This window comes from Anser brachyrhynchus (genome assembly GCF_964034855.1).
Source record: "Anser brachyrhynchus genome assembly, chromosome: 3".
Taxonomy (NCBI): Eukaryota; Metazoa; Chordata; class Aves; order Anseriformes; family Anatidae; genus Anser; species Anser brachyrhynchus.
In genome coordinates this window covers 100,352,498-100,365,648 of record NC_137696.1, presented here as the reverse complement: position 1 = coordinate 100,365,648, position 13,151 = coordinate 100,352,498, and the positions used below count along the sequence as shown (strand labels likewise).

General features: G+C 36.7%; 1 protein-coding gene across 1 annotated transcript in view; it reads right to left on the bottom strand.

The window, feature by feature from the left end:
- The window catches only part of LOC308192784 (uncharacterized protein), a gene marked incomplete at its 5' end in the record, with an annotated part of 40,710 nt that extends 27,973 nt beyond the window's left edge, over positions 1–12,737 (bottom strand). The window contains one exon of the mRNA XM_080586696.1: positions 12,641–12,737. Coding sequence (XP_080442822.1) covers positions 12,641–12,737 — 97 coding nt within the window. The remainder of the gene's footprint in view (positions 1–12,640) is intronic.
- Positions 12,738–13,151: the final 414 nt, after the last annotated feature.

The window sequence follows — 13,151 nt, the reverse complement described above, 5'->3', positions numbered from 1 at the left end:
TAATAAAATTTAAGTAAAATGATCATAAATAGGCAAATCTCATCACACGTGACATTACTTTAAAACTGACATTCATGAAAAATATGCTGGGGAAAAACTGAAGTACAGGCCACCTGTACTTTCCAGCATATTAGTACTAGACCTGAAAGATAATGTCTGTTTCCCACAGCAGAGGTGATTTTGGAAACTATGTACTAATTTATAAAAACCCAGAAAATTTCTGGGCTTACCTGGCCAAGTATTAAATTTTACCCATATAGTCACTGTGTTCACATAAGGCGGGAGATCAGGTAATGCCTCCAACAGTTACAGTTCATTCCACCCTCAGGAAATCTTTCAGTTAATTGCTGAGGCCCCAGTTGAGGCAAAGACTTGCAATGTACATAATGGGTGTGAATATGTGAACAGCAAGGTAAAGTCATCGCTACTAATGGGGAAAAAATATAAATTACAATTTTTTTTTTTAGCCTGATGGGATTCCAGATAAAAGTCTGTATATTTCTGTATGCACCTATAAACCTCTCTCAAAATTTGGCCTAATGAGATTAAATGTCACTGAATTTTAGCCTCCTAAAATTTTATGTCCCTTTTGAAAGGAAATGCTTACTTTATTATGACTATTCACTTCCACTATGTTTGCATTCGTTTTCAGTTTGCATTCGTTTTCAGTTTGCATCCCGAAGAGCAACTCAAACAAATATTACAGAATATTGATTGAAAACATATATGAATTACAATCCCAAATCCTTTAAATCTTTTTATATATTTTGAAAGAAACAGACTTGTCGTTATCTCAATTTAAACTGAAGAGACTGTTATTATCATATACTGTAATCATCTCTGCAAAAGCCAGTTATCGACATTAATTTTACAAAATTACTAAATAAATATTGCATATACATCTGAGAAAATAATATCTTGCAGACAAATTACAAGGCAAACAGATAAAATTTGCATTAAATATATATATATAGAGAGAGAGAGAGAGAGATCTGTTGTCTGTTTCTGAATTTAACTGTGCTAAATCGAAGAGCCCTGAACTTGCAGACTTACTTGGCAGACAATAATTATCATGTATGCATGTACTACCTTTATGATCTTTTATGCATTCTTTGGACCACTGTTGTCTTCCATCTGCACTAGTAGCACCCTCTGGAGTGTACTCGCCCCCGCTCTACAGGTCCTTGTGCCTGCTCACATCCAAGCCTGCCCATCTTACTTACACTAGGCACATCACAGACTTTTACACAAGCTATCTTGTAGACTTCTGGTGTTTGTTCTTTTATTTCAGGAACTCTTCACAGGCTCCACTAAGAAGTCACCCAGCAAAGTACTCACAGGCAACAATATTGTGCGATTGCAAACTGTCAAATTGTCCAGATCTTGTACTTGTCCACGCGACCTCTCTCTGAGATGGAAACATTTTAACATACAAAAGGTAAACCATTCCAAATGCTGTGTGTAAGAGAACTACATCATCCTCTCCAAAACAGGTCTCAGACTAACCTGTGTTATGTTATTTCTGGATAATATAGGAGCATCATGAAGAGATTCACATTGACATAGTAGGTATACGATATGTTTGCCCCTATTCCTACAGGGGCAAACAGAGCAATTTAAGATCATATTATGATCCTATTAGAACATCATCTTTGCCGGAAGACTGTTATGTTTCAACAGATCACTGAACTTTGTTAATTTTTTAATGTAAAATGGAAGAAAATTATTCATCTCACTCCTTATTTCATGAAAACAGCTAGTACTTTTGTTAAGCTAAGATTTTTTTCCTTTTTATTCCCCATTAACTTATGTATTCAGATTCCAGTTATATAGATATAAAAATATAAATATATACAAATGAATACCTATCTATCTATAAATATATATATAAAATATTTCTTTATAAAACCAGAAATAAAACTCAGAAATAAATCCACTAAATTTTGGCTGAATCGAAGTAAGTTTTATATTAATATTGTCCTAAACTATAAATTACTCAAAGGTTTGAACAAGGTCCAGTTTCCAGAGTACTTAAAACTTGGCCCTAACTTGATGGAACATGACCAGGAATCACCAAAAGACTGACAAAACCTAGGGAACCTGGCCTGAGAATACAACAAAAGCCAAAGCCCGTAGAGGTTCCCATTGACATGCTGTCAGTTTATTTTAATGTCACTGAGACAGTGACTGCCCCCTCACACAGTCATTTTCTTTCACAGACTATAACTTGTATACACATTAGAAACATTAACGGAAAAGGATCGTTGAATGCTATCATAAATAAAAAGTTTAATCAAAATAAGGTAAAAGCATTAATGCGATAAAAATAGGGTTTGTTGCAGTTATGATTATTTTGATTAAGAATGAAAGAGACATCTTTGGAAATATAAGCAAAGTCAGAACATCTGGAATCTGAATTACTTCTCCGTGCACAGCACTTTTAATAGAAGCTCTGGTTCTGTCAGTTCCTAAAACTCTTTGTGCACTTGCCTGCAACTGAAATGGGCACTGACGGTGATACCCAAAGTAGCTGCTAGCTGCAAATCAGGCTACTTAGGCATCTTCATTGTGTGACACAAAGCAGCTGGACATAGAAGTCTTATTTTCTATGGGCATGAGTTCTGTTAATTGGGTTCTTGGATTGCTAACCTCTTAATAACTAAGCAGGTCATAAAGACACTGTGTAGATTTGGTGACTGGGTCAGACTGTCAAAAACACCTAGCAGTTAAATCACCCTTTGTAATTCTTAGATACAAACATAATCATAGACAAGTACATTGAGATTAGACTGAGGAAAGGACATTTTAGGCCATGGAGTAATTCCAGAATGGAAATTTAACCAGAATCTCTGAAGTTAAAGCCATGCACTTGACATAGAATTTGCCTTGTTTAGGGATAGTGAGAAAAGTATACATATAAGGAGTGACATATTTTAGGATAGTCCAGTAGTCGGAAGGATGGGAATGGTCACAAGTTCCACTAGTTTGGAAAAGGAATGGAGTCACAGTCATTTTATTATGAGTTATTATCACCAAGTGTATCATCACTTTCACCTTTTCATCATTATATCATATCTTTGAAACAAAGCTGAGCAAATATGTGAAATAATTTTAATGCACAAAGAGATGACAGCATCTCCTCAGTTTGGACAGAGATTAAAAAAAGGGAGATATGATAGAGGTCTATAAAAATATGAAATATGTGGAGAAATTGAATAGAGAAGCACTATTTACTGTTTTTCTTAGTACGAGAATCAGGGAGTACCCAATTTATTCACCAGGCAGAAAGTTTAAAACAAACAAAGGAAGTCATTTTTCACACATAATTAAAACTCATGCACAATTAAATTGTGGAACTCATTATCATAGGATGTTGTAAAGGTCAAAAGTCCAAAAGGTTCAAAAAGGCATAAAAGGGCATTCTCATGGAGAATAGATCTATCAGAGACTACCTAATGTAATATTCTAGATGAGACCTAAAGTGCAGGAAAGCTTATAAGCTGTTGTCATAAACTTATTCCAGGGAAATGAGCAGGTTAAGCATACTCTATTTCCATGAAATTTATAATAAGTGTCTACTACTGGTCATTGCAAGGCACAAAATAAAAGGCACAATGGACAATTGACCTGATTCAATGTGGCAGTTCTTATGTTCTTTTCTGCTAGGTATTTATTTGAATGAAAAGTAAATACTGAGTGTTTGCCATTTTGACTTGGTAGAACCTTAAAAATAAGTTGGAAAAAAGGCAATACAGGGTGCACAGTTATAGTCATATGCTCCCTAGAGCACCATGATTAGAAGGATGAAGAGTTCCAGTTTTTCTTTTGGTTAGATTTCCTTTTTGCTTAAGAATAAATGAGGGGAAAACTATGTTTCTTTTGTATTCCTGAAAAGCAGCCTGCATAAGGCACATTTTTAATAACCTATTTTTCTGCCTAATTCCACGTAATCAGCCTCTGAGCATGTAGTATGATTTGACAAGTTATCTTTATCACTATGAATTGTATCATCCAAATAATTTTTTTGAAAATCAAGTTTTCCTCAAAGATCCTGATGACATTTATGAAATACTGAGGCATGTGGGAGAGAGCCAAAAAACTGAAGAGACAGACTTAGCCACATATTGTTACTACTGAAGAGAGTGTTTGAATATATTTATAATTACATGTTTAAGAAAGACAGTATAAGTGAACTTAGAGCACATCATCTTAAAATATGGCTGGAGACTATAATAATGTGTCTTAGTAAGGAAGTTTCCAGCTCTTACCATGTTTACAGAAAGAAGTGCCATGTTTTAACTTTAGGCAGAAAAGTAAGTTTCCATAGGTAATGACCATAGCAATGAGTAACAAGATGCACTTTGGTAGCCAACACATGTGGTAGTTCTATTAGCTCAGTGTTTTCGAATAAGAATCCCCAAAGATCAGCTGCACACGGGAGCTGCTTAATTTTGTGTCAGCTACATGTACTTTTTTCCAACTCAGCAAACTGTGCAAATAATTTGGCTAGATTTTAGATGGTTCCTGGCAATTTAAAATGCTTGGAAGAACATAAACTAAGTAGCTTTTTAGTTTGTTTTGCCATCAATGTATTTGAAAAATTAAAGAAAAAAAAAGTAAAGAGGAAAAGTAGCAAAGAATCAAATACATCAAAATAAAATCATCTTCAGTGTGGTAACTAATAACCAATTATGATGAATAAGATTATTTCCAAGTTTAGAGGACTTGGATGACTATCACGGTGTTCGGAGATCCCCTTTTGATTCTAACAGACTTAATACATTCTGTCTTGATCTTTCATGATTAATTTGGATTATTCTATTCCCAAATTACACTACTGTGTAAATTCTTGCAAACTTGGTAGAATTTGCTTTGGTTAATAATTAGAGATATCAAAAGAAAACCAAAGCTTTTTGCTGCCATGTCTCCAGCAGATAGTCTTCCTGGAAGGATACTAGCTATTTGTTTGGACCATCGTAGTTATTAGTTTCAGAAGTAGGTCTGAGTACACACCATATTTTAATTTGATGCCATGATGTGATGAAAGCACAGCTAAAGTAGATGGGAAATAGCTGTACAGAATTCAATGCAACCAAAAGCACAACTGGTTCAACCAGCATTAAACATGGGCATGCCCCAAATTAGTTTGTACAAGCTTATAAAATACAGATGTTTGTAACAGATCACATACCCCCAAGGCTGTTTTGATGCACATTTTGTACAGGAATGTGTGGAGTATATTGAATCCTTCTCATTTATTTATTACTTGCCCAAAGCTAGGCTCAGTCGAGCCCTTCTTATTTTCTTCTTCCTTTCCCCTCCCTCAAGAATACCACTAGAAAATCAGATTTGTGTGACGGCACTGTGCCCTCCAGTAACTCAAAAGGCTTTCCCAATCTATCAGCTCCATTACTTCTGCCTTGATTGCTGCACTTGATTGGTACCATTGATGAGTGATTTTTATAATAGTAACTCACCTTTTCTGTTCCTACCTGTTTCTCTTGCTCCCAGGCATCTTTTCTGCTTTCATTTCTTTTCCCTTCTACATCATGCCTTTAACATATACAGTACAGCAGTCTCTTCAGCAAACAACAGGACTCTATAAAAATCTATAAAAATGTACTTTTTGGTTACAGAAAATTAATAGAAAATAATAGCTTCTGTGATCACAGAAATAGGAAGCATTTTCAACAACTAACAGGGCTTAATAAAACTGCTGATCTTATAGATCAGCAACTTGATATAACTTCAAAGTTGGATATAACTTCAAAGTTGGCTCTGCTTTCAGCAAGGGGTTAGACCAGATGACATCCAGAGGTCCCATCCAATCTAAGTTGTTCTGTTTCTATGCCCTGCAAAGAGATTCTGGTTACTAATATTTGTCAGAACTCCCAAATGAGAGACCCATTTATAATAACCACTAATTTGTATGTTTTTCCACAGTCATCATCTTGAAGGAAGATACCCCAGGCTTCAATGAGCATTTCCCTTTCTGTAACCACCTAAATAAACACATGGAAAAGAGGAAAGTGAAGAGGGAGCTGCAGAGGAAGTTCCTGTCAGAGTTACAGAAATGATAATGAAGATCGCAAAAATATGCAAGGACAAAAATGATGCAGTCTCCGTGTTTCATTGCAAGAATCTCCTTGGCAGATTTTCCACTTCTTCCATGAAAGCTCTGTGCAAACAGGGATTCCAATAAACATAAATATATACTGGTCAGGATTTTTTAAGGACTGGGTCTTACATCCACTGAAAGTCAGGAGGGAAAATTAAATAAAAAACTATGTTACAAAAGTTGCTTCTAGTGGAACCTCTCAAGAACAGTAGAAAAGTTTGAGAAGGAAGTGGGCAGACTGAAACTAGAGGAATATACATTTGCATGAAGCAAATTATAGCCTGTCAAAGCATAATGCAGGTGTCCTTAGGCCAGCTTAAGGAGGACAGAAACCTCCTATCAAGCAGAAGGGAAAAATCGTGCTTGATATTGATTTTCAATATGAATACAGACTCTGAAAGAAGGGCCTCACTATCTTTCTGACTTTTTCAATCTGAAAGTGTGAAGGCTCTAGGGCTTCTCAAGCAGCAAGGACTAAAGTGCATTGTTTGTAGATACCCAAAACAGTACGGGGTGGAAAAGCCTTTTTCTGGGCAACAAATGTAAAAATATTCAAAACATAAGAGCTGGTACTAATGGGAGTCCTAAAACGGAGAGGGGAAATGAATACTTCTATACTCCTGTGATTTAGTAACATTCCCAGACAACTGAGTTAGTGACTTTCCCAGGTAGCAAAGTCAACCGGTATGGAGTTGACTGTCTAAGCTGTCTAAAACATGGTGTCTCCATGCAAATGACTTGGAAAGAAAAGTCTCCGGAGTGTTTTCACTTCTGAACTGTACCTGGAAATTATTTGGAAGAACATCAATCATCAAGCCAAGGAGTCTTCCATCAGTTCACTAACACAAAAACATTCACTGGCAGTGCTTCACTTTCTAGTATAGATTCAGCCATATGTTGCCTTTTTTTAATACACTACTATGTAGATGCTACTTCCAACATAATAATCTTTAGTATTCAGTAGATGAAAACAGGCATTTTTAGACAGAATTAAATTTAACCCAATTTGTGCATTTACTGTAAGATGAGAAAAATCACAGTCTATTTCTGATTATGGATTACAAGTTCAGATGCAAAAGTCTGTAATGTTTATGTCTATATATGCGCAGAAGAATTCCACACAAAGGAGAAACTATCAATGTGTAGTGAGCAATCCTTGGCTACAAAGGAGAATGACTGTTCTTTTATACTGGATTTTTAAAACAGGCAGAAATGAGTCAAGGATAAGAAGCTGGAAAGCAAGTCTTGCTAGGGTGACCATTCATTGTATTGATTTCAGACTATTCCTGCTGTCTAAAAATATCATTTTGAATTGCACTCATGTTTTCCCTAACCTCTTCCAGTCAGCTGTCCTCTGCAAACATCCTATTGTTCTCCAATGCCACATATGGGCCACACATGAAAATTTAGAATGGCAGTAGCCCCAGGGGAGACTGGCTTCATCTCACTGATGTCTCCTTGGGAGCCAGCTACCAACAACATCTTTCTGACTACAGGTCTCCACACAGTTTTGTAGCCACCTCACAGTCGACCATACTTCCTAACTTGTTCATGACAGTTCCATGTGGGGCAGACCTAAAGGCTAAAAGTCAAGTTGTATTAAAAATGATACTTTGTACATTAGACTACTTGTTCTGTCAAGGGAGGATATTAAATTAGTTTGAGAAGACATTTTATTGACAAGTAAAGTTCTGCATTTTTTGTCTGTTCAGTTTTCTCAGTAAATGGGTCCCATTCAAAACTACTTTTTCTTCTATGTTTAATTTCTTTATCTTTTGCCAGTTCTCAGGGATTCAGTTACCATCTGTGAGTTCCCTGAGATCACAATGATTCAGAAATTTCTTCATCTAGTTTTCACCTAGTACCTTAAGTAAACTCTATAGTCTCATGTCATGCTTCACTTATTTATCTAAGCATTCACTTACTGACCCTTCTCCTTTCATGTCCCATATTCTTATTAACATTAATAAGAAGAATTGTGATAAACCATTTCATTTTAGTCAAACATTATATTAATCTGAGTTTTCTTTTATTGTATCTTGAAAATTTTGTTTGAAACTTCACCTTTATATTTTTACACCTGCACACTTATGCCTCATGCTTATACCCTTTTTAGAGGACAGAGATATGCCTGTTCCTGCTTTCAGTGGGATTTCTTCAATTTTCCAGTCACTGAAGAGTACTTTTTATTCCTTTTATCTTACTATGTTTCTACTTTTCCTCTGCATCAGAATAATGTTAAGAATATCTTCAAAGCACAGAAAAAACTTCTTATATTTAGAGTTAAATTTGACATCCCTTAAATATATCATTCAAAGTATTTTAAGCTGCACATTGAAATTGAAAAGAAATATGAAGGTTTTATTGTTTAAAGATGTTCTCTGAGACACTCATAATACATTTCACTTGGATGATAACATTAATACTTTATGTGGACTGTGTAAACACAGAAGTCTTAAAGTACCCCATGAAGAAAATCTTGTTTACTATCTTCATGCTTTCAAGAAGTTTATACAACTTAAAGCATTGTTTCTGTGAAGAAATAGACGGGAAAAAAAAAAGGCAACATGAAATTTAAAACAAACAAACAAGCAAACATAAAATAAGATATGGTATGTGACCACCAAAGTCTAGGCAGAAAATCTGCAGAAGGAAAAGTAACTATGGAGTTTCCTGAGTAATTCATATGACAACAATGAAAATACAGCTACAAGCATAGTGTATATTCAGCATCCTTATAGAATGGAAAAATACCTTTCTTCTTCCCCCAGATGTACTTCTACTTTATCTTTAATTTTATTGAGGGAAATGATTAAACAAGAAGACTCCTTTCAATAAATAAATAAATAAATAATTGTCTAAAAGAATTTGCAAGCATGACTTTAAACAGGAAGTTAGGATCCCAGAAAATGAGTGAAAAAAGTATGAGTGTAGATAAATAGCAGAAAAGGGGAAAATACAAATATTTGAAGTCAGAGAATACAGTTTAACTAATTAAATCAACATCCTATTGGAGGAAAAATGTGTTAAAAATGTAAATTTAAAACCATAGCAAGACAACAAAAAATCATTAATAAGTATACAGATAAGCATGATCATTGGAATATAGAACACCCAATTTTTCAAAGCTTTTCAAGCAAAACTGCGCTAAAGAAAAGAAACCATTAAGAAAAAAAAATTCTTCCAGGAGATTAATAACTGGTTGAAAAAAAAAGGGGGGGGGAGGGGAGGGGAGGGGAGGGGAGGGGAGGGGAGGGGAGGGGAGGGGAGGGGAGGGGAGGGGAAGGCAAGGCAAGGCAAGGCAAGGCAAGGCAAAAAGAAAAGAAAAAAAAAGAAAAAAAAAAGAAAAGAAAAAGAATCTACCCAGACCAACTGTTTTTAATTCCATGTGGATTCTCTCTCATAATTAAATTCTAACATATTTGTCTATATAATTTCTCAGCTAGTTTTTGTGGTCCATTATTTAACAGAAGTTTTGGCTGAAGCAACAAATAAGGCATTGGGCCTTCTGCCTGCCTTTTTAAATACATCCCATTTGTATAAACATATGTATTTCATTTGTTTGATTGTAGTGGTTTTATCTGCCTTGCCTTATTTTTTTTTTTTAACTTTATTTTTTTTTCCTTTTCATTCGTATCTTTTTCTCCAAAAGCTTCGTTTGATTTTTCAGGAATGAAAAAACATACCAGGTTGTCAACCAAAGGAAACATAATGACTTAATAGTTCTTATGGATGGAATTGCAGTCAAGAAGAATTTTATAGCAGGATAATTATAAATCTCGGAGTGGAGGATTTTGTCTTTTATGTGTAGAGTAATTTAGCTCATTGGAGCCCAGGCCGATTACTGGAACTGGCCAAGCCCACAAAACAACTAATTGAATGTTTCAGTCAAATCTTGCTATCCTGAAATCCCCCGTCCCCAGCCAGCCACTGCCAGACTCAGAAAGCAGCTCAGCCTCACCAGTGTCTCACCTTCTCCTTTGAAGTTACCCAAACATTTATTATGCTGCTTCATAAAAGCCAACATGAAGTTGATCTGGTGTCTGATTTCAGCCCTGTCTTCACCATCCATGCATGGGCATACCAGGAATAACTTTTTGGCACAAAACAGCCTCACTGGCAGCGTGACTGAGTCTCAGCATCCTTGTGCCTGGCCCAGCCACCTCCAAACACCTCAGGTGTCTCTGGGAGCACACCAGCCTTTTGGGGTTCCCCACTCTGCCCCAGGAGAGAGGAAGAACATACACATACACCCCTTGACCACATGCACAGTCAGTATGAATTGTCCTGGACTAGGTTGTCTGCTGCCTAAGTCCTGCTGGAGCCAGGCCTGTCTCTCACAAGCTCCAGCCGACAGCAGGTCCTATCTGCCAGAGCACCGCAGCAGCATCTGTCACAGCCCAGCCACTAGGCAAAACAGCTAGGAATCAGGAAGGAATTTCAACTCTCTCCTAGGCTTGAAGACACCCAAATTCCCAGCCAAAACACTAAAACACAAGACTGGAGTGCTGCCCCTCTTGTTTAACTCTGTGAAGTACAGGAGCACAACACCGTGATTTAACTGCGAGTACTGCAGTCACCTCTTATTTCAAAGCCAGCTTCTGCAGGCAATGAGCATTCAAACACCTGTAAGCTTCACTGGGAGAGGGGGTAGGATGCCTGTTTTCTAACTCTTCAGTCTAGACCAGGAACCAAATGCTCTCATCAGTGTTTTGGATGAACAGCTTCACAATTAGCTTACTTTATGGGAGAAGGCAATTACTTTCATCTTGGTATATATTAAGAGAAAATCTTCACGTGGCTAACTTCAGATATGGCTGACAGGATGGTTTTACTCCTCTCTTCAACACTAGCATGATGCCTCCAGGGCAGAACCCAGGGCCATTCAATTCCCTCTCAGCTCACTCCCAACAGGTATTTACTGGCTCAGGAAATCCAGGTACCTCACCCAGGGCTTTGAAGTCCGCTCTGGAAGCCAATGGTTATACCGAACCTGGCTTAATTCCCTTCCACCCACTCTTCCAAACTAAAACCAACCTCTGGTTTCCTTTAGTTGTAGCACCTTATTCATTAATTATGGACTGAAGCTTATACATGTGCTCAAAGGTTCGTTCTTACTCCAAAGAATTAGGAAATACTTTGTAATAGATTTGCATCCTCCTCTATTTTGGAGTAATATCAGTTAGAAAACCAGTGTAACAGCTTCATTCAGAAAAGCAAGTATCTCTTCAGACCTGGAATTTACCTTCTTCTTACAGGACAGACACTTGCTGAACTGAGGAACCCAGAAACTACGCATGCGATATTCCTTCAACTATAAGTCGGGGAACACTGTCAGTTCTGTTGTTGCTGAATAGCTTTTAGAACATACTTTTCCTCTCCAAATTCTGTGCTAACTTCTAGTAAGGAAGACTATGCTCCATAATAAACATTGCATTGTTTCCCCCTTATCAGAATTATATTTAAAGGGCACAAAATATGATTAGCCCTTGGAATGGTAAGGTACTGTCTTTCAGCCAACCTGACTTCACACACCTCTACTCGAATGGTCTCTTGTGTTGTTAGCTTTCAAATGAGAAAGATCACAAACATGATCATGCATATTATCACTGAATATAACTTCTTTAGAATCAAATGACTATTTCCAAAGTACTCAGAAATGTCTGCACTTTAATGAGGTGGATGTGTTTTCTCTTATGAACGAAAAGAACACTTGGATGAAGCACAAACACAAGACACCATCTTTGACTTCTGCGCATGACTGAACTTCAAACTTCTTAAAGAGCTTGAGGAATGAGTTTCATGCTGGAATATATCATTCTCTATGAGTATTCACAGCAAGGTGAACTTTTAGTAAAGTTGAAGCTGAGCTATTTATTCACTACCTTGAGCACAGCATAGAGTAGACAGAGAGATGTGGTCCAGCTCTACAGCTAAAAATAGAATTTGTAGGCAACGTGTACATGTACTCATAGTACCAAAGTCTGTGGGATGATAGGTATATTTTCTCTGAGCATATTTTTATACAGAATATCATGTTTCGATCACGAAGGAATTTCTCCCACAACCAGATAGGTCATGACCACTGGGAGTATGAGAAAGAACTTGGTTCTCTCCCTATTGCATGGAAAATTGTTCACTAGAAAGTTGTTCCTGGCTTTATCTAGGAATGTCATCAAACAAATTTGTGGCTTCTTCAGAGACGTAAATCACTGATGACATTTTTGTTTATCCATCCCATTTTTTTCACTGTGACTGTTGGCTTGTAACAGTAAGGCAGATAGAGACAGCCAAAAAGACAGCATTAAAATATGGTACTAACAGCTGCCTTGGGATGTTTCCCTTTGTCTTAGAAATGTTACGTTAAAGGAAATTCACTCCTTTAGCTTTCAAGTGACTTGTTAAAGGACAATGCCAGTAATTTATGGACTAAATTCTACACACATACACACACACGCACAAAGAATAAAAACTGATGCCACAAGGCAGCAGCCAATGCACTTCCAGACTGTTGCTTCTAACCTTTTTGATTCTTAGTTGTATCACACAGGCTGTTAGTTTTCTTTAAAACTTTTTCTTTAAAAACTAGTGGGTCATAGGTGGTTGAAGGTGGACGCATTCCTAAAACTAATTGATTCGTCTGTATTCTTCAATTCAACACTTGTTTCAGAAACCCTACCCAGAGCCCACTGAATTTCTTCTATCTGTCTGATGAACTTGAAGATGTTTTCTTTACCAATGAGATCATGTTTCTCAGCACTAAATGATTTGGTTCAACAGGAATCATAGCGACTGTTCTTTCCTCATAAAAGTTTGACTAACTTTGTCTTGGTAGCAATTTCTAAACAAAATATGAAGCAAACAGTAAATGTTTACATTAATGGTTAACATATGAGATCTGCACCTCACATTCCAGGTCACAATTATTATATCTGTAACAGCTGGAAGCATTTGGATATGTTCCTTTCGGTTCCAGCATTATTATTATTATTTATTTCTGTTACTTCTCTGAGTAACCTTTATATTGCCTAAA